The 23,119-nt window shown below is 39.0% G+C and overlaps 1 protein-coding gene across 7 annotated transcripts in view; it reads right to left on the minus strand.

The window, feature by feature from the left end:
- The window catches only part of MITF (melanocyte inducing transcription factor), a 221,184-nt gene that overhangs the window by 17,212 nt on the left and 180,853 nt on the right, over window positions 1-23,119 (minus strand). For 3 of the 7 annotated variants that reach the window (XM_020910207.2, XM_020910199.2, XM_020910212.2), the window contains exons 3-7: window positions 16,165-16,392; window positions 15,047-15,130; window positions 12,819-12,914; window positions 3,983-4,100; window positions 1,761-1,817 (exon numbers count right to left, since the gene is read on the minus strand). In XM_020910207.2, coding sequence (XP_020765866.1) covers window positions 1,761-1,817; window positions 3,983-4,100; window positions 12,819-12,914; window positions 15,047-15,130; window positions 16,165-16,392 — 583 coding nt within the window. Of the gene's footprint in view, window positions 1-1,760; window positions 1,818-3,982; window positions 4,101-12,818; window positions 12,915-15,046; window positions 15,131-16,164; window positions 16,393-19,555; window positions 19,628-23,119 lie in introns of those variants that run through there. The other 4 variants (XM_070455687.1, XM_020910252.2, XM_020910246.2 and 1 more) reach the window with 4 other exon arrangements.

The following is a 23,119-nucleotide window of genomic DNA, read 5'->3' on the forward strand; positions in this document are numbered from 1 at the left end:
GACATCTTAAGACTGCTTTATTGCCCTCAGAGTTGGAGCTGATAATGTTTGCACTTTACAGACAACCCTGAACTTGAGAGTTCAGGTGACGAAGTAAAAGCAGATACTGTTTTTGCCAACATCCAGCTTAGTTTTCCACATTTCAGTTGAGGAGACGCTTTAGAGACTGCCTCATTATCTCATTTCTAATGTACCTGAAAATAAGAAATATCTTAGAGTAAAGTTACTTGGAAACCAGAGGAGACTTTAGAAATATTAGTCAAAATCTCTTGGTTAATAGGTGAGGAACGTTTCTTCTAAGTGAAAGGGTAACTGGGAAGAGCAGGATCTGTTCAAAGAAAACACACAGACACAACCGCCTTCCCCTAAGGACTTAGCAATTCCATTTCCTAGCATCCACCCTGGAAAACTAACTCCACTGTACACAGAGAGGCACGTCTGCAAATGTTCACTGTGGCATTGTTTATAATAGGGAGAAACTGGAAACAGAACTAACACTTAGTAGTAGGAGGATTACTAAATATCACAAGTCACATGTGGAACACCATGCAACAATTTTTTTTTTAAAGTAGATAGATCTAGATGAGTAATAGCAAAAGGTCTTTAGGACACACTGTTGAGTAAAAAACCAGGCATCAATATGAGACTGTTTGTGTTAAATCACAGACAAAATCATTCTATTACAATCTCTGCGTGCATAAGGGTGTGTATTCTTAAATACACAGGAAAAGGTTGCAAAGACAAACAACAAATTGAAAAAAAAACCCAACAATGATTATTTTTAGGGCTCAGAGAAAAACTGTGAGCTTATCCTATCATTTTTACATGGACAAAGTGCTTATACATAACTTCATCCTTAAAAATCAATTTAGGAAAAAGAGGACAAGGGATCTTGAGATGAGAAATTCACACAGACACAATTTTCTACTTCCAAGTTCAACCCTTTTTTTTTTTTTTTTGCAGCCTCTTGAACTTGTTTATGTAACAAAAATCTTGACTTTTCATAGGAAAAAGCATAAAGATATGATCAAGAGTAAAGTAAGCATGTAAGAAAGTAATTTTAAACATTAGAAGACTTCTATTTTTTCTGTTTTAATGCTTAATTATTTTTATTTTACAGTACTGTTAGACTTTTAAAAATCACTTCCTTATAGAAAGTTATACAACAAATGGCAATTCTTCTACAGATAGAAGACCTTTTTTAAATTTTTTTAATTTTTAATTTTTTCCCATTTATTTTTATTAGTTGGAGGCTAATCACTTTACAATATTGTAGTGGGTTTTGCCATACATTGACATGAATCAGCCATGGATTTAAGAAGACCTTTTTTTAAATCACAATTGAAGTCAGAAATTTGGAAGGCTACCACACCTCACTCAATGACTCTAGATGTTTCATTTTTTTCTTTTAAATCTCACTGGAGAAGGTGATTCCATAACCCACTTTTGTTAGTTAAGTTCCAGAGTGAGCAACTTATAATTGGGTAGTCAGGGATCAAGATTCCCTCTTACAAAAAAAAGAAAAAAAATCAGTCCTCAGGATACTGAAAACAAGTGTGTGTATGTGTGTGCATATAATTCACTTTAATCTGAGATTAAAATAGGAGACAAATTATATACTTGGGTCTCTTCAAAAAACAATTTTCTTCCATAAAATATACCTTTAATAGGCAAAATCAATTTCTCTTCAAAATGCCTGGAAACTTTTTGATATAAGGAGGAACATCAACTCCAATGTAATGAACATAAAACCAACTTACTCAAGTTGTGATTGTCCTTTTTCTGTCTCTCTTTGGCCAATGCTCTCGCTTCAGACTCTGTGGGGAAAATACATGTTGTGCACATGAATGAAGTCATTAGAAATCAGAACCTTTCAAGGAACACAGTGGTATAAACTAAAAAACATTTCATTGTCTAAACAAATGGATGTTTATCTGACTTAACTATAAATAAAAAAGAGTTTAAAAATTTTTAACTTTGAATCAAAGACTTCGTTTTTTTTCCCAAAAGCAATATATATTCAACAAATGCGAAAACTTAGCTTCTACAAAATGGTAGAAGATCAGTTACAAAGATGTCTGACAGGCTGGAACGACAGGTATGAACAACAAAAAAATAAACAACCAGAGATTATGAGAAGTTGCTGTCAATAGAGGATTGTCAGCAGTCAAATTTTCTTTTCAGGCAACAGCACTTTTCAGTCTTTCTTTGATGTGTTAACACTGAGACAGAAACTGAGGCAAGAAGCTCCTAAACTGGATCTCTAACTGGTTCACGGAAATGAACTCATTATTTAAGAACTTTGAGCCAGGTTCCATCAGAACCTGTTAGAACGAAATGATTCAATGACTTCTAGGGCAACTATTTACTAGTCTGAGTTTATAAAAACAGAAATAGGCATTTGGGACAGAGGCATTGAGTGACAACTCCATTTGATCTGTTTGCATAGCAACTCTGGTGCGATCTCTGCGATAAGGGATTATTTGCTGCCTTACAGTAAAACGAAACAAAGAAAAACAAATCAGGTTGCTGGACTAATCCTGGGGATTCGGGACTCCTCTGTTACTTTCCTTTCAGAAGTGATATAAAAACATGACACTATCATAATTCAGAATTGTATTTAAAAATAGATATCTTTTTGGCATAATTCATAGCCAATTATAATTCATTATTATAATGTATAACAGATTAGGAGGTCCGATTTGCTGACTCGTAAGCCTATTTTTTTGTGTCTAGCGTGCTGCGTCCCAAGCTATCAGTGTTCAGAACCTCATTTCTTTTCCCTTTACTCCTTTTCCTGTCATTTTACCCTTGTCCAGACTGGATCGGTCATTTTCTAAGATACCAGTGACTCTAGAGGTACTGTCTGTTATACCTGCTTTTTAAAAAATTTAATAAATGTACACCCTCTTCACCCATTTCTTATATCCTCTTTCCCCCTGCTGCTGTGGTGTTCTTTCTGAAGAAATAATCATATACATAATTCAAAACCCCATTTTACACTCAAGAATTTTATGCATGTCACTCTAACCACGTTTTATCATTATTTAATACAAGTTTCATTTAGCTATGTTTTCTAAAACTTCATCGTATTATTACTTCCTGATACGATATCTATGTGTTTGTTGGCTTTTGATGGTTTTTATGTATTTATTACTCATCTTTTTAAAAACCAAATCAATGTCTCTCTTTTTTTAATGTCTTTCTCCTGCCACAATTTTCTGAACTTTTGTTTTTGTTCTTTCAAAGACACACTTGAATGGAACAGGAATTTTTTTGCACCAAATCTATATTCCATAGTCTCAGTCCATTCAACAAATCCTGTAGGATGCAAGGATCAAATAATAAAAAGGGTTCAGATGAGCTGAAGGCCATAAAATCCAGCAGGGTAGAATGCCAGTTCTAATGCAGTTTCATCGTGTTTTAATGGCCAAATGCCTTCCCTAAAGCGTTAAACAAAAGTGGCGAAACAGGTAATTTCACACTTGCCTCAAGAGCAAACGATACCCACTGCTCCATTTGATAAATTATTTTTTCAATCTGTGAGTGAATCTTTTGCACGTGATAGAGCAAAAGTAACAGGAAGCATCTTAAGAGGTAAGAAATACGACCTTAGTCTGTCCCAACTGTGGGTCTGAACGTGTGTCAAAGGAAAATTCAGACCAGAGTTCTGAAACTCAGATGCTACTAAGGGCCAGGAAAAATCCAGACACTCATCCTAAAGGGGACAGCGGCCACAGACACAATGATGGCAGTCATGGAGGAAGGCGGGGGCCGATTCCCAGCATCTCAAGTAATACTGGAAACCAGGATTTCCAAGTATAAATACTCCACACTAAAACATAGCTCAAAGTCTTAGCAAGACCTAAAAACACATGTGTGTGAGTTGGAAATAGTTCTGGAGGTCACGACTTGGATAACTTTGCTGAACAGAACACGAACTGAAAATCTCCAGTGAGAGGCACATTTGCTGAGTATTTACCTGTGAGCTCCCTTTTTATGTTGGGAAGGTTGGCTGGGCAGGAGTTACTGATGGTGAGGCCTGGGGGTGGCAGGCCTTGATTTCCATAAAGGTCAATCAAGTTTCCAGAGACAGGTAACTGGAAAGAGAAAAAAAACAGGAACAGAAATGAATCATTGAACGATTCCTAAATTAGTCAGCTAAAACCCATATCCTATTCCAGACTGTATTTACACATATATGCCATTGATACTAGGTATAAAACAGAAAACTAATGAGAACATCATGCTGACTAGCCCAGGGAACTCTACTCAACACACTGTGGTGACCTGAGTCGAAAGGAAGTCCAAAAGGGAGCGGACAGATGTACATGTGCAGCTGGTTCACTGTGCTTTTCAGCGGAAACTAACACAGCAGTGTAAAGCAACTATACTCCAAGAAAAACTAATTTAAAAAAAAGAAATGATTTCATGTAAAAAATATTTGTTAATACAGGAAATGAGATGTTTACCATTTCATTCATTCGCAGATATATGGTCTCCTTAGGGGTTCCCTTAGAGTCAGGAAAGGAGGCAGAATCTCACACACATCACATCACTATACAACCCACTGGATAGGTTTATCACGAGCATCAAGACAAAGGATAATGTGGTGAACTCATTATCTATAGCATCAAGTAGCTTATGGTAGATGTTGAGTAAATACTGGCTATTATTATAAGTTGTGTCCTATGTGGCATAGCTTTGTAGCCAAGTCCGGTTTTGCATCAAAGTCAACTTTCTTCCTTCCTTTTCTTCCTCTCTTTCTCTACAAAGCAAAGTAGTGAAAAGTGTCTTCTTATTGGAAAAGAAATGGTATCCGTACCATTATACTAAAAAGGTATTTTCCCTGAAACTGAAATCTTTCACAAAGCCACAAGAGGGAGCCCATTGACTTTCATAAAAGAACAAAATGTTAACACTTAAAAAAAAAAAAAAAAAAAAGAAATACTGAGCCTTTCCAAACGAGCTTAAGAGTGTTTGTCTTAAGTGTGTTCTGAATTTAATATTTTTCAAGCAGTGAATCTGTTTTATCCCAACAATGACTTCCCTTTGTCACGTATGCATTTCCCTGTGACTACCTCTCTGCTATGAGTTTGATGTACCCAGTTTTATAAACATATGAGATCCAAGACATTTCTTTTTCCCAATCCCCGAAATAAAGGTCTAAGTATTAATTGTTGGGAAACAGTTAAGTGATCTCACTACTTCCATGACAGAAACTTCCCATTTCCAGCTTAACTCAAATAATTTCTGAAACTATCATTACCAGGTGAGAGTTTATGTCTTTCAGCTCTTCCTTTACTTGATTATACACTCTGAATTTTTTACTGAGAAAAGTAAATGCAGATAGCATTTAAGTATGATTAAAATACTCAGTAACGCAGATGTACCTGGTAGAGGCTATATCACAATTTAGCATGTGTCATTCTTTCAAATAACCACTAACATACAGATTAAAAGATACCATGAAATAAAGATAGAATCAAATGTGCTTCCTCCACTGGCACCCACCAGGTATCGTATTCCTGTCATGACTTCTAAATAAACACTCTAAGAGCTAAACCCCTAGCTAGAGATGGGGGAAGACTGCAGAGAAGATGATGTTTTCCAACAGGTTAACTTGACACTTGCTCTAGTATGATTGGGGTTGGGGGCTGTTCCAACAGACAGATCAGCAGAACACATCTCTCTTCTCCACTCAGTCTTCTGTTCCTTTGTGAAGACAGCATCTAAATTATGCATATGAAATGGATTACACATATCTCACTATATGAACATATGAAAATGTGATAATGTAAAATGCCCTTGAACCGTATTTCAAGGTCCTCGAGTTAAGGAACTGATAAAAAAGTGACCGTGATTACTAGCTGTCTTTTCACTTAGTGGTTTTATATGAAACAGGTCATCTTCTCAGGTCAGCCTTGCCCTGTGAGTGTTTAGTTTTATTCTTGTCCAACTTAATACAGCAAAGTGAAAGAGGCTCAAATGTCTCAATATAGCACTGCAGAGTCAGAGAGTCAAAAGTTTAAAGCTGGTATGACATCTGGTAAGACTTCGAGATTCCAAAGCTTTAACCTCCTCCTGGTTGTTGCTCAGTCATGTCTGACTCTTTGAGACCCCATGGACTGCAGCACTTCAGGCTTCCCTGTCTTCCACTGTCTCCTGGAGTTTGTTCAAGTTATCTTCCTCTCCTTCTGGAATTTCAGATTTGGGAAGAACTATCGGGTATTAATAAACCAATAATGTGACTTGAGATTCAATGCCACAAACTAAAAACAATTATTTCCATGGCTTGAGAAATAAAGATCACATGTGCAGACTGTGTGCAAAGCATGCAACTGTGTTGTTATGATAATTTGTTAGGAACAAATAATGGGCAAGTGATAAATACAACTAACTTTAAAAAAACCTCTAAGTTAGCACTGGATCAATACTGAACAGATATGTTCTATTATAAACTTCTCCAGGATAAGAATATATTTTCTAACCACAATCTAAAGGAAGACATTATGTGTACATATACTTAATAAATGTAGACTCACAAAAAGAGAAAGAGAGGGTGAAAGAATTGAAAATTGGGATGAGACAAAGAAAGACACAAGGGGACAGGTGGAAACAGGAAGACAGAGACACAAACACAAGACTGAGGGAGAGAGAGATGGATGAACAAGTCAGGTGAAAGTGGCGAGAACTCAGAAAGAAACGGATTGAGCAGGGGTTAAAAACTACAGAGAAGACTGTGTGGACGGACAGCAGGGCTGACCAAAAAGAGAGATGAATTAAAATCTCTGGAACAAGACGCCTTATCGGGCAACTCCACTGAGGTCAAACATCATTACTTCCAGTTGAAAAGGCAGCTTATAACCCTCTGGAGAGTTCTTGAAAAGATTTCTCGCTTAGGCAGCTTTTCCAATCTTGCTGGTTAGGAGTGGGCATCATAGAGCCTGCTGGGATATTTTGCTGAGGAAAACTTAATTTTGTGGGTGCCTACTCTGAGCCAGGCACAGAGGTTAAAAGGCACTCTGTGTAACTTATCATGCTGACTTTACAAAAAGGAACATCAAGGTTACTCTGAGTGCAGGTTTTTGATAGGAGGTTCACATCGCATGTTAATTGTATTATTGGGAGGAGGGCAGGCTCAACCTGCTGATAATAATCAATTAAAAACTGCAATTTTCAATTAATCTCCAAATGAACCTGAGCAAATAAAAACCCAGTTGCTCACTAACTGTGGGTACTCAAATTTACAAATGAACAGCGCAGCCATTTACATCCTGGGCTAAGGAGCCAGTGACTCAGGTTAGAAGCCGCCTGTCTCTGACCCGCCAAATGATATTAAACGCTGTGAGGTGAGATGTCCCTCTCTGAAAAGTAGCAGTCATATCATCCATCTCACAGGGGTTTGTAAAAAGTAAACAAGATAATGTGGGTCAAACAGGTGGTGCAGTGATCAAGAATCTGCCTGTTAATGCAGGAGATGCGAGTTCTATCTCTGGGTCGGGAAGATCCCCTGGAGAAGGGAAAGGCAACCCAATCCAGTATTCTTGCCTGAAGAATTCCATGGACAGGGGAGCCTGGCGGGCTACAGTCCACGGGGGTCACAAAGAGTTGAACATGACTGAAGACGCAGGCACAGTGAAACAGAGTACCTGCTTTTAAAGTGACTGATAAACTGTTTCGTTGTTCAGTCACTCAGTTGTATCCAACCCTGTCCACAGGGATTCTCCAGGCAAGAATACTGGAGTGGATTGCCATTCCTTTCTCCAGGGGAACTTTCTGACCCAGGGATCAAACCCGGGTCTCCTGCATTGCTGGCAGCCTCTTTACTTTCTGAGCTACCAGGGAAGTCACAGTTTTTGGGCAGTCAAACTAATTTTCACTTTGATTAACAGAACTATCTGCCATATGAATTGCCAAGCATCCCGTGGATTGCAATGCAGATCTAAGCACAGAAATGAGGGGATGTGTGCAGCTGAAGTGACCACTCCATATTCCAAATATTTTTCCATTGGGGGTGATTTTGCCCCTTTTTCCCAGGGGACATTTGTCACTGTTTCGAGACATTCTGAGTTGTCACTGTGGGATGGCAAGGTGTGAATGGCCTCCAGCGGGGAGAAGCCAGGGATCCTGCTAAACATCCTATAACAGACAAGACAGTCTCCATAACAAAGGATTATCCATCCCAAATGTCAACAGTACCAAGGTTGAAAGACTGTTCTAAATGATGGCTTAGGGCTCTTTATATTAACAGCCGTTACTTATGAAAGCTACTCAAAGGGAGGCTGATTAAAATAATAAGGATTTCTAACTAAAAATCAAGTCTCCTAGCCATGCAAATTTATGAAAAGACACAGTGGTTCCCTTTATCATTTTGAAAAATTCCCCCATCACCACAGTTAACTTCATTACTAGGTCAAAATAACACTTTTAAAGCTAAGGAAGAAGAAGCACACCTTCTGTTAGCATGAATATATTGTGTCTTTACGGGGTTTTTATCCAGCACATTAACCTGATGGACAAGATTTCACTTCCAGTGCCCGAGCTATACAATGGACAGATAAAAGACACAGTCCAACTAGGACAAATAAAGAGAAGGTAGACACATGTGCATATGTTCCCTAAACTTTGTCTGAATCAAGTTCTTCAATGTCCTGCTCCACCAAAATGAATATTTTTCCAAGTAAATGATAATTGCAAAATGTTATTATTTTTTTCTCCCTGGATGGTCCCCTTCTCTGAATATCAATTAAGTACTGTAAGCACAAGTAAACTGGGACTTTTATTCTTTGTTTGTGATGGTACAAGAGGGCCCTTGTGCTCTCAGAATAGTTATTTCTAGACTCCAATTCCCTTAGGATAGTTCCCTCTCTAGGATAGTTTCCTCTCTAAGTGTTCCTTCCACTTTATTTTTTAAAGCAGTTAACTTGAAATAGACCATTTCAAAGAATCAACTAAAAGGAAAAAATGCCCAACATAAAGAATATTAAGTTTAAACTCCACTGTGGGGAAAAAATTAAAATGTTAGTAAGTTGCAGTAGTTCTACTATTTAATTCTAACAACTAATACCCAACTTTATCAAGAATAAAAGCTAGTAACTAACATTTAGTGACGGCATAGGTTCTGTTGTTTAGATGCTATTATGATTCCCATTTTCCAGCGAAGGAAAGTGAGGCAAAGATAAACAACTCACTCGAGTATGTATTGCATTCAGATGTCTAGCTGAGAGTCTGTGTTCCTAACTTCTGTGTTAGAGTGTCTTTCTGCCAGTTGTAAAATGCCGCAATAGTTCAGCGTGGGAAAGCTCTGATATGGAGACCACAGAAGAGAAATGGGGACCAGGACAAAGTCAGTAACGCCTGAGGGTGCTGCAGGTTATTCTTCTCTTGACTGGGAATTCATTAAAGTCTGCCCTGGGGATTCCTTCTTATCTTATCTAACTCCCCTGAGACAGTCTCTCTGCTTCTGAATTCTCCTTCCCCTTTCACAGGCTGAAGTGGTCTCCTTTTCTAAGCTTGTAAGCCCAGTGAGACCAGGAAGGAGACTTGAGTCATCTGCATCCACAGCACCGCACCCGGTGCTGGTCACATAGGAGGCATCTAACAAAGGCTACATCAATCTTAAAGTGAGTTCAGGAGCAATCGGACTAGGATATCTATTCCAGGGTAGACTGACCAAGGAGACATCGGTATGCAATCTAAAGGTTATGTCTTCAGAGGGTTGTCACAGGGACAGATTCTCCACGGTGCAAACTGGGATCCACATCCACAGAGAGACTCACTATGAGAAATATTTCCATTATTGAGCATGATATTATTCTAACATAGATAGAGTTGACATATTACAGGTGCTGAGTGAATATCACCCAGATAAAATACTATCAAACTTATTTAAACTATAATAAATTATATAGAATAATTTAGACATTGTTCAGTACAAGTTATGTTTCCAATGCTAAATGCTGTACATACTTTATTTAGGGTTTCCTGGGGGGCTAGTGGTAAAGAGTCTGCCTGCCAATGCAGGAGACAGGGGTTCGATCCCCGGATTGGGAAGATCCCCTGGAGAAGGAAACGGCAACCCAATCCAGTACTCTTGCTTGGGAAATCCCATGGACGGAGGAGCCTGGTGAGCTACAGTCCGTTGGGTCACAAAAGAGTTGGAAAGGACTCAATGATTAAACAACAACAATTCATGTCAAGGAGAAACAGTGGTCAGTTCCATTTTACAAATAGAGAAGTGGAGCACTTCAAGAAACTAAGTAATGTGCAAGGTCAGGCTGTAAATGGCAGACTTAGGATTTGAATCCAGGTCTGATGGTAAATCTTCAACTCCCAACCACTGTGTTACACTGCTTCCCTTATAAGTGTGGATTTGGAAGCTTTCAAGAAACTGAAAGCCTGATATTTCGGAGGGGAATACAAAGGACATGCAAGAGGAAATTAAGGCAGTGAGTACTAGGTTAAATCAGATGACATCTGAGGTCCTCATCACTGGGGAAAATTTTTTAAAAAAGAATAATTTAAAAGAATCATGTCAATCCTATAAGTTCTCCTGAGTATGCACAGGTATCCATTTGATGCCACTGGAAAATTACCACCCTTGTCAGCAAAGTTCTTCTGAAATGACTTGGCCATTGCTAATTAGTGCTGCAAGGGGACTGCTGCTGCTGCTAAGTCGCTTCAGTCGTGTCCGACTCTGTGCGACCCTATAGATGGCAGCCCACCAGGCTCCCCTGTCCCTGGGATTCTCCAGGCAAGAACACTGGAGTGGGTTGCCATTTCCTTCTCTGATGCATGAAAGTGAAAAGTGAAAGTGAAGTTGCTCAGCCATGTCCGACTCCTAGCGACCCCATGGGTATATTTAAAAATTATAAATTCCTGAGCGCACGCTCCTCCAAGGTTTCTGCTCCTGTTCGTCCTAGGATTCTGACTACTGACAAGCACAGCCTGCCGCACGGGATGCATAAAGCTGAAAGCAAGAGGGATCCACAGAAGCTGATCCAGGGCTCAAAGAAGGTGGGACGAGTTTGGCATGGAAACATTTGTTAGAAATAATATTTAGTTCTTTCAAAATGGGGGGGGGTGAGTTTAAACGGGTAGTAAATTGACAAAACTAAGCAATCGAGAAAAAACTCAGAGGTTTTGAGGGGAGTCCTTACTCCTCAAGACTTCAAGAAGGTGACTTAAATGACTGGATCAAAAAGAAAATGTAACTATAAAAAATTGGTTTTCTAGGGATTTTGGTAAAAATAAGTAAAAGCTACCATGTTCCCTTGCCAAGGAAATTGATCATTGGAATCTAGTCTTTAAAAGAAATTCTGTGGCTAAAAAAAAAATATGATCTAAAATTCACCATTTTTAATTAAGTGTACAGTTCAATTGTGTTAAGTATATCCACATTGTTGGGCAGCACATCTCTGGAACTTTTTCATCTTGCAAATCTGAATTTCTATAACCATTAACAACTCCCTTTCACCCTCTTACCACCATGGAAGTTAATCTTTTAAAAACCAATTACTACCCTGTTTAGGAAAAGCATCTTAGGAACTTGTGTAGAAATTAGTGATTTTTACAAGATGACTGCTCTCATCTACTGATCCTGGACTTCAACTGCAACATTTCCATCCTCCAACCAATCTTGCTTGCTTCAGACTGGCTCCCACAATCCAAACCAGCTCTGGCCAATCTATCCTGTAACTGTCCTGAACTCACTGGTTTGTATATACTGATAGATTTGGTCAGTTTGTGTCAAGTCTGAAGTCAAGGGGAGATTCTGTCAGCAACCAGAGTCCTCTGTTTAGTCCTGAATGGTAGGTTCTTCCTCCAATTCCAGGTCTTGTCTCCTAAGTGTATAGTTACACCACCCCCTAGATTGTCCAGCTGGTGAATATATTATGCAGTGTTAAATATAATGCATCCTTAAAACTGTTTGTCCATTTTATTTTCATTTCAAAAATCTGAACAGAAGGCTAGCATATTCTTGAACTCTTGGTAAAATTTAAATGTTAATAAAAATAGTATGCCCCCCAAAACATACTAATTACTAAAGAATATGACAGTCTCATGGCATTGCTTGCATAGAAAACAGAAAAGGATGGGACTAGGCATTCAAAGACGTACCGTGTCCCAGCTCTGGCACATCTAAGCTGTCAAACCTAGGGCGACACAAGCTAACCTTTCCTAACCCTGAAACGGAGGGCAATGATAGCATCCCAACATGACTCAAGGAATTCCTGCAAGAATCGAGTAAGACACAAATGGAAGGAGTGAAAGAAAATAAACTCTACAGGCAAGGCTCCAACTGCAGAGAGGAATACTTAACAGAGAAGAGCAAATATGACCCCTGCTTAATGAACTAAAATTAGAATAAATTTGCCATTGAAAAGGGGCAAACTGAACGTCACTTAATCACCTGTCAGTAGTAAGGGATCTCCTTTAAAAAGTGCATTGTGTTTTCAGGCCGACCAGAAAACCACTGTAAATAAAATAGCACACGGTATCTCCCTTGGCAGCAGTGTACTAAGTTGGGCATCAGATGTCAAGGGGAGTTAGAAAACCTAGCATGTTATTGAAAGCGAACTTGGACTCCAGGGAATGTAGAGCTTTATTATGGGGTTACTGATAAACTCACGAGAAATTCAGAATTTCTAATGTCTGAGTCATTTATCTGTGATCTTGAGATATTTCTCTGCCTCATGAATTAACTTCTCAATGAATCACTTGCAAAGAGAAACTGAAAATTCAGGAACAGGGAAAAAGTACTGGGAATAATATCTCAAGCTTTTCTTTTAGAAAAATAAAAAGATCACCAATACCGTATTTGCCATTTGCAAGGCGGGATCCATCAAGCCCAGGATTTCTTCATTATAACTTGACTCTAGGCTAATGATGTCATCAATTACATCATCCATCTGAGGGAAAAAGGCAATGGAAGAGAGACAGATTTAAGCAAAAACTGTGCAAAGCAATTCAAAGAGAGATCCACAGTCTTTCCTAATCTAAAGAAGTAACACTCTTTAGTTAGCGTCTAAGAGATAACTGTCTTCTTCCTCTCCAAAGGAGTACATTATTGAAGACCATTAATGCTAACGGGCGATGAGGAGGATGATACATGCAACCGGCACATACTGAGTGATTACTAGGTGCCAGCCACTGCGCTCGGGGCTTTTTACGGACTAACTGATCTACCCTGACAATAACCCTACCAGAGTAGGTGCTGTTATTACAGCAACTTTTCAGGTGAGATACATGAGAAGCAGCTTGTCCAAAGTCACACATCGAAGAAGGGTTAGAGCCACAGTTTGAACTATGCTTTCAACGGTTGTATAAAACTGCCTGCCCTAAACAGGAAAGAGGAACCAGGAAACTTCATCTTGAATGATAGCTGCCTTTTCCTTTTCTCATCTAAATTTATATCCAATACATTTCCCACACCTTCCTTGGAGTAAAAAAAACCCACAGATGGCTATTCAACCTTTTGTTCCCATAGGGGTGTGTGGGACACTGTGGCTCCCAGGCCGCTGGTTAGCCCTGCACTAATCTTACAATGACTTGTAAGCTAAGTCTCTCCTTGTATGCCTGCCAGTGAGCTTGGCACTCCCGGAGGAGAGCAACAGGACAAGGTTATCATTACAGTCGCGGAGCTGACGTTCCCTCTAGATCAATTTTATTTCTGAAGTACCAAAACATCAGTCACGATAATAAACAACAGTGATTACACGTGTATTGCAACAGTTGCAAAGACTAGCCTGTGAAAACATTTCTTCATAAACATCTTATGTATTTGATCTACTTGGTGTGTGTGTATGTGTGTGTATGTGTGTGTGCACACGTGTGCGCGCATGCAAACATCTGCTTGGGTCTTAATAGTGCTTCACAAGTACACAGTGAAATCCCAGAACTCAGAGGGATGCTCCTGTGTGCCTTTTTGCCATAGTTAAAGAAGACAGGCTTCAACATCATGGGGCTTCTCAGAACCCTGGCTCTCCCGCTTTCTGGTTTGGATCACTGCCCCTAATCTCTAAGAGTCACAGTGTGCCAATCTGTAAAATGGGGTTAATAATACTCATGCCCTTATTGGATTCTTGTGAGATTTCAGGAGAAACCATATGAAGTGCTCACAGTGCCAAGAATACAGCATACATTCAAAAAATGAGTGTCACTGAGCAACTCCAGAAAAGAATAAACGGAGGTCAGTTTTGAGTAACTGCCAGTACTGTTTCCTTTCCAGGTACACCAACTGTATGTCCTGTTTAAGAAATGACTTTGCAAGTGAATTGGTAAACTGGAAAATGGGCCGGAAGACTTATGAGCAACCTTTCTTTATAAATGTTTAATCTTTTTTTTTTTTTTCAGGGAAAGGAAATTAGTGGCTTTGGTGTGGGAGAATTTTTTAAATAATTTGTTCTCTTATGAAAAGAGTCATACATGTTGATAAAAAGCAAAAAAAAAAATTCTTCCTCTTATATATCCATGCACACATTTAAAATATACAAATATAATTAATATACGGATGCAACATAATTTATATATCCATTAAACAGGATGTCACAGAAGAACTTTTCATTGCTTGGGAAAATATTCATGAATTATCATTAAATGAATAAATAAAGTTTCCAAATATATTTTCCATGAGATTTCATTTTGTAAAACTATGTAGATCTCACACATACACACATCTTGGTTTTACAGATATTCTGGCCAAGTTGCTAACCCATAAATTTGTATAACATACTTTGATGATGGTATCTAAATGAAGTACAGCAGTTTACATTTTATTTATTAAAATTTATGTATTTTAAGCACTGTTTAACACCTTACGGCAACTCAGGGGAAAATACATTTTAGTATCATTTCCCTAGTAGTTTTTAAATCATGAGACATAATGAAGAAAACAGCACTGTTCATAGCTTTCTCAATTGAAAAAAAAAAAAGATCAATGGGGGGTGCAAAAATCCAAAGTCATTAGGAAGGTGTGATTAGCCACAAATATAGATCCTCATCACAAAGTGTTATATCCTTGGGCTGCCGAGTCATTCAGTACCTGCATGCACGATGCTCGTGAATGTGTGTTCATACTTGGGCATTCGCTCTCCGCCCTGTTTTGCTCTTCGAACTTATAAAATCCCTGCAAAAACATAAGCAAAATCAGCCCATGACTTGGATTTGCAAATGACTGTTCAGTGACATATTCACACGAGGTTGATGGCGTAGCAACAAGATGAACTAAGCTCTCCAGTAAAGTGGAATGTGACCAAGAAATGAAATAAGGAAGGAAGAACTTCCATCAAATCAGTCTGACAGATGACAAGCATGGACAGAGAAAAATAAGATGGTTGGTTTGGGCAAAAGGGAGAAGACAGTCCCTCTAGAAATTAAAATCAACCAAACTTTAGAAGGGTTACCTCTGAAGTCACATGAACATTTCAGAGGACAGTCAAACTCCATTAAAATGATGCTCATCATCTCATAATTTGGAAATAACAGGCATTAAGTCACAACTTGCCTTTTAGGTACACTTCAAATTTTGGTGCCACAATTAGCTTTGAGGTATGTTTGAGTCTTGTCTCCAACCCAGCCTTTATAAAAAGCAGCTTTCACCAGCAGCAGCAATTTATTAAGGAAACCGAATTCACCCAGCAAGGAAATCTTTGCTTCTCTGGTAGATTCTCATGTACTATATTCTTCCAATCCAGCCATGCACACTCTGTGTTTTTTTTTTGTTTTTCCTTTCCAGCTCAGGGAGAAATAAAAATAATATTCTAGACATTCACAGCAAGCGGAACTTCTAAACTGCCTGTCCGACACCTTTTCTATTTTTACTGTCCCTTTTCCACCTTCCCTTCTCTCCCTGCATTTTCAATGCTTTGTAAATGGAAAGGCATGGAAGAGAACACTCAGCTGATAGGAGGCAAAGGGTCCTCGCCTCCGGGTTCTGCTCCGAGGGGGCCAAGTCCCCTGCCCGGAGCCATAACCCAATAAGCCAGTTACAGTGACGGGGAGGAGAGGCTGGGGGATGACAGCTAGCATGGGGAGTCTGGGACAAAGGCCGGTGAAGGTGGCCACGCGGACAGACTAGAGTCCACAGTCAAGTGCAGGAGGGAGATCCAACAGACAGTCATTCAGTGTAAGAAAAAGGAGAGGGGAGGAGACATGAATTACCTCTTTTTCACAGTTGGAGTTAAGTGTAAGCATAGCCATGGGGCTGTTGGGTGCGCTGCTCCCCGGCACTGGTGGCATGACATGGTCGCCAGGCTGGTTTGGACATGGCAAGCTCAGGACTTGGTTGGCATGTTTATTTGCTAAAGTGGTAGAAAGGTACTGCTTTACCTGCTGCCTTTGGGCTTGCTGTATGTGGTACTTGGTGGGGTTTTCGAGGTGGGTCTGCACCTGAACATAGCCACGGAAGGAAGAGAAGAAAGTGTTGTTATTGGTGAGTTTTGGACAGCTCTTCTTTTCAGGCACAAACATGAGACAGGCCAGTCCGCCAACAGAATAGATTATTAAGCCCCTATTAGGTACCAGGCACTGTGCTGATGGATTTTGCTATTATTGAAGTTTAAAGGCTAACTCTTCGGATTTGGGTTAATACCCTGCCTGGTTTCATTTCCCTGCTAATTAACGGTCCATCTCTTTAAAATCTTGTGCCCTTCTTCTCATGCGTAATAGCTAAAAATCTGCAACTATCTGTAGGATAATAATTTTCTCAAACACACCTGAAAGAGTTTATTAAGATCAAAACAATAATCCAGAAGAAGGTGTATAAACTTATTTCAGTTTTCTTTGGCAAATATAACAGCTTTCTGTTTTGTTTAAAAAAAAAAAAAAAAAAACCTCCTTTAGAAACAACTATAAAACGGTTGTAGAACATAAACAGAAACATTCTGATGATTAAATCAACCAGTTGCAGATTAATTCTTCCCACTTTCATTTGGACATGAGTATTCAACATTTTAATTAAGACCTTAAACTCAACATAAAAAGCAGTTCCACATGAAGTAGTTTCTTTCAAATACAGAAAACACTTCTATAGATGTGTTTGTTTTTCTTTTTTTTTTTTCCTTTGGATGTGTTTTTAAAGGCATGTATATTAAGCCACCCAAATATTTTCACCTGTTTCTTATAAGACATTAATAGAGAATATGAAGCTTTTAAACAAAATCAATGATACTCAATATAGTCACTTTTTTCTTGAGAAACACAATTTAATCTTACGAGCTATGAATAGGAGTCATGGGGAGAATACAGCCACACACAAGGGGGAAAAAATCCTACTAATATTTACCCTGTTCACAACTACATTGGATCATTGCTTATGGCATCAAACGATAAACAACATTACATGGGAAGACACGTACCAACTGAAAACTGTGTGTCTACAACAGTAACACGAAAAGGTGAAACACTCGATTTATTAAGTACATTTCAGAGGCTGAATATAAGAATAAAGCTCACCTGATAGTGATTATATTCTAGCATTTCCAGCATAACCACGTTTTAGGTGGCCCCAATCCAACGAGAAACAGTAGACTATTCGTTCCCTCTACTCTCTATAATTCCGATTCGTAGGCTGGCATAGAGAAAGCACTACAAACGAGGTGCCCCAAGACACCACCGGAAACTTCATCACAGCAGCCCTGCTTATAATAACCTAAGCTAATTAGTTATGCATGTAAAAAAAAAAAGTTCACACAAAGGGCTTTTTTTTTTTGGAAGCCCTACGAGTTTGCTCTTAAATATTGATATCAACCCCCCCATCCCACCCAGCTTGACGTCATGCTTTTTTTTCATAAATATAAAAGAACCTTTTTTAAGGGATGAGCTATCAAAGTCAAACTCGCTGTCAGATCAAGGCCAATTCACTATTCATCTTTAGTTCCAGTAGTATTAATAGACAATGCTATTTCTCTTTCAGCAATAGGTTAAGAGCTAGATGCCCTCTTTGGAGAACACGGCCTAAAAGCTACACAGAGACTTTTCTGATGGTTGAGTAATTCGGCCCCTTCCAAACACGGAAAGACTGGCATTTATTATGTGGGAGTCCCTGATGAAGTTTCGAGTTCAGCAGTCTCACCTTGCATCCAGGTCTCAAGGTGCATCTTATTCTTAGCTGGATAGATAAATAAATTTCCTCCTGATCTTGCATCAGGAAAAGGGGGAGCTATTCTAAATAGAAAAGGAAAAATACACATATCCACAGAGGCACTTTCGGATATATATTTACATGGAAAATAAGAAATACACATCTTCCCAATTTAGTCCTCAAATTAGGAAGCATGACAATTTTCACTGAAAATCTTGTAATGTAATTATTGGTGCTAGAGAAGAATAACATTTATCATATACACAACTGGTGTATTTGTATATTTGCTCATTTATTCATTCCATTATTTAATGTTATTATGTGCTAATCCTGTTCCAGGCAAAGAATGAACATTATGAGCAAGTAGATATAATTGTCAGCTTTATGACACTGAGAATCTGGGGTGAAGCAAAGGACGAAAAACACAAACAGATATATATTTAAAATTGTGATAATAGCTGATAGGCACTTGCTGAAATGGTGAGATACTTTTAAGTACAAGAATTTGAAATTCAATAATTTTGTCCAAATGCCCAGGCTAATAAAGTCCTTTAGTTGACAATCTCAAGTTGTTTCAAATGACTGATCTAACGTGCACAGAAACGTTTTAAGTTTCATAAAGGGTCCAGACATGATAATGATGAGGACAATAGACATTACTAAAATAAACATAAAATGAGGGCAATGGGTGTAATGTGCTTATTTCACTATTACACTTAAAAAAGAAACGGCTGCACATTTAAAAATAAATGTTAATTCACTGGCAGATCCTTATTCTTTAAATGAATCAGAATTTCAGGCTTTAGTAAGGAAAAAAGCAACTTGTTGTCTTTCAGCACTGTCAGGAAGGTCTTTACTATAACCAGGTTGGGGTGCTCAGAGTGGGTGCTCAGTATTGTTTCCCTTTTACTGTCAGTTTCTTTTTAAGTTAAGAACAGACCAGCTACAAACATTATGGAGAGGACAGAACATCCCCAGACATCACCAATCCAACACCTAAACAGGTAACATAAAGAGGTCATGATCTGTGGGGTTATACACAGACCTCACAGGACTGGTGAGGTCTATAGCAAACTAGAGCACACGGGCTTCATGTAAAAAAAAAAAAAACAAAAAACAAAAAAACAGCTGACATAATCTGTAACTGACTGTGGCCCTGTGGGAATACCATTCCAGTTGAGTTACATTTTTTTCCATTTTTCAGTTTAGCCTGCAACCTGAACTTGTTTTTTCAATGAAAACTCCAAGATTATGAAAATGACACCTAATTGTTTGATTTTTCATACTGTATAAGACAAACCAAACACACTTGTTGGTTGGACTCAACAGAAATGTGGTCTCTGCTCTATGCTGTCCACAAGGAGACTCTTTCTTTCTATATTCTGGAGCCCAAGAATCCAGGAACACCAAGGTTCTTAAAAGTTAGTTCTTCTTCTGAAAAATTAGTATCAAATATAGGCCATTCCATACCTGGTGTTTCTCTGAGAGGCACATCGTGCGTGGTGGCACAGTCAGCAGAAGAATTAAGTATTAGAAACTTGGGATCACATTCAGACTTCGCACCTTACTACTTATGTGACCTTCTGCACATTAACCTTTCCAGGCCTTTGTTACTTCATATGCTCAAGAAGGGTGATAACAGAACCTGCCTGCTAGAAGTGTTCTTGGCATTAAATGAAACCACACTTCTACTAGGCTTAGCAATCCATCTCAAACAACAGTTTTCAAATTTTCTTTTTTGCCTTAGAACGCTTTTAAACTCTTGAATTTCTTGTGTTTATGTGGGTTATATCTATCTGTATGTATCATCTTAGGAATTAAAACAGAAATTTTTAAAACACAAGATAGCTCACTAGCATATAGTCCGCTGGACATGAGAACAATGATACTGTAATACATTATGTAGCCTCTGTTAAACTCTTCTGTATAGAGTTATCCTTGGAATCCACAGGGATGGGTTTTAAGACCTCTGCAGATAGCAAAATCCAAGGATGCTCAAGTCCCTAATATAAAATGGCATAGTACTCTCTTTGAGAGATGAGCATTAAAAAAAAGGAAAATAACATTTTGTTATTATTATAAAAGTAGGTTTGACCTGGTGGAATGGCAGAAGTCTTGGACACTCCCAGGGTTCTCGGATGACACTTTGAGAAGCTCTGATCTACCTATAGCGTTGTATCCACCCCATCCTAGCCATGCTACTGCCCACTGTGTTGGTGGTATATAACAAAGCCACTGTGTGTTTTGCTTGCCTCAATTTAAAAACACTAATTACCCTAATTTCTTATAGCATTGCTTTTGTTGTTGTTCAGTCGCTAAGTCATGTTCAACTCTTTGAGACCCCAATGACTGCAGCACACCAGGCCTCCCTGTCCCTCACTATCTCTGAATTTTCCCAAGTCCGTGTCCATTGAATCAGTGATGATATCTAACCATCTCATCCTCTGACACCCTCTTCTCCTTCTGCCTTCCATCTTTCCCAGCATCAGGGTCTTTTCCAATGAGTTGGCTGTTCGCACCAAAGTACTGGCCAAAGTATTGGAGTTTCAACTTCCATAACATTATTATGAGGCTCTATACTATGGTCTTTTGACTGCTTTATATGGCCACACTGTACATGTGGGATCTTCATTCCCTGCCCAGGGATCAAATCCTCGCCCCCTATTAGAAGCGCAGAGTCTTAACCACTAGACCACCAGGGAAGTCTTTCCTTTCTCTAAATTAAAAGCCATATAAATGTAATGTTCTGTCTTCAACTGTCCTAAACCATAGATTTTTAGTTAGTGATTTCCCTCTCATTCATTTTTAAACAGCCAAACAGGGATGCAAATGAAAACACATGTGGCATTAAACATTGGTATGATTTCCGAATTTTTGTAGGTTTTTGTCCTTCAAACTAATTGTATTATAGAATTCAGATGCCAAAACTTGGGTATTGTTGAGAAGTTGAAGTGCAGACCACAAAATAAAGCTGGATTACTTCTCACTCTATCAAAACACCATATTTTATTGACATAACTTATATTTCACATAAGTAAGTATGTGAGCTATCCGGGTCAAGGGCAAAAATCCAATGGCTTTGAAACTTAACTTTTCTGTTATTACTACTGTCTTTTTCCCTTTTTCCTTCCTTCATTCAGATCCTGAACTGATAGCAAAAGAATGGGAATGAATCACTTTCTAGCTGTCACAGTTTAGTTTCACCACTTCCCAGGTGACACTGACAGGCTATTTCCCATCGGTTTCATTCTAAAGACACCCTGGAGCACATCAGTGTAAGATGGTGCCTGCAGATACCATCAAATTGGCTGACAAAAGAATTCACCAAAGGAAACAAAAATCCCCATCTGATTGATATCCACTGCCCTTCTATTACCTCTACTATTTGTAGATCAGAATAAAAATAGAATTGAATGAATAGTCCCATAATTCTTTACTTTATAATGGATTTTACTTTTTGAACAAGTCAACAAAGCTTTTAGATTTCTCATTTTGTGTTTAGACAGAGAATGTGTTCTTTTGTTCAGTAAGTAAAAGAAATATTAAAATGGATTAATTCAATCAGATGCTATCCACTACCACCCCCAAGGGCTTCCTTGATCGCTCAGCTGGTAAGGAATCTGCCTGCAATGCAGGAAACCCTGGTTCCATTCCTGGGTGGGGAAGATTCCCTGAAGAAGGGAAAGGCTACCCACTCCAGTATTCTTGGGCTTCCCTGGTAGCTCAGACAGTAAAGAATCCATCTGCAATGAGGGAGACCTGGGTTATATGCCTAGGTCGGGAAGATCCCCTGGAGGAGGGCATGGCAACCCACTCTAGTATTCTTGCCTGGAGAATTCCCATGGACAGAGGAGCCTGGCAGGCTACAGTCTAGGGAGTCTCGAAGAGTTGTGACGAAGCACACGCAGCACAGTACCCCCCAAACCGCTATTCTCTTCACACTATTTTTAAAGGACAATGTACAGAGATGGTCACTAATGTAACCATCATCCCTTAGAACACGATGAAATGGAGAACATTCTGAAACAGCTAGCATTCTGAAATGACTCACCCAAAGTCTTCCCCAGGGTCATGTATGAGAGGTGACAAGATTCTTTTCAGTCCCACAATTATAATATTACCATGAATGAAAACAACGGCCCAGAACGCAAGATCTCATTCAACAATGTTTTCACTGCAAACTGGACAAAGTTCTCCTTAACAAAAAAGACAGACAACAAGCATACAAATCCAGACCTAAGACAGAAGAATCAAAACCATATGCAGACAAATGCAAATGCTAGAAGAGGGTATGGAGAAAAGGAACTCTCCTACACTGTTGGTGGAAATGTAAATTGGTATACACACCACAAAGAACAGCATGGAGGTTTCCCCAACAACAACAACAACAACACCCCTAACAACAGGGTGGCCATAAGATCCAGCAAAATCACTCCTGGGCATATATCGAGGAAAAATGAAAATTCTAATTTAAAAAGATACATGCACCCCAATGTTCATAGTAGCACTGTTTACAATAGTCAAGACATGGAAGTAACCTAAATGTCCATCAACAGATGAATGGATAAAGAAGATGTTGTATATAGACTCAATGTAATATTACTCAGGCATTCAGTTCAGTTCAGTTGCTCAGTTGTATCTGACTCTTTGCGACCCCATGGACTGCAGCACACCAGGGCCCCCCTGTCCGTCACCAACTCCCAGAGTTTACCCAAACTCATGTCCATTGAGTCAGTGATACCATCCAACCATCTCATCCTCTGTCATCTCCTTCTCCTCCTGCCTTCAATCTTTCCCTGCATCAGGGTCTTTTCAAATGAGTCCATTCTTTGCATCAGATAGCCAAAGTATTGGACTTTCAGCTTCAACATCAGTCCTTCCAATGAATAATCAGGACTGATTCCCTTTAGAATGGACTGGTTGGATCTCCTTGCAGTCCCAGGGACTCTCAAGAGTCTTCTCCAACACCACAGTTCAAAAGCATCAATTCTTCGGCACTCAGTTTTCCTTATAGTCCAACTCTCACATCCATAC

This window comes from Odocoileus virginianus, chromosome 26, assembly GCF_023699985.2.
Source record: "Odocoileus virginianus isolate 20LAN1187 ecotype Illinois chromosome 26, Ovbor_1.2, whole genome shotgun sequence".
NCBI classification, from domain to species: Eukaryota; Metazoa; Chordata; class Mammalia; order Artiodactyla; family Cervidae; genus Odocoileus; species Odocoileus virginianus.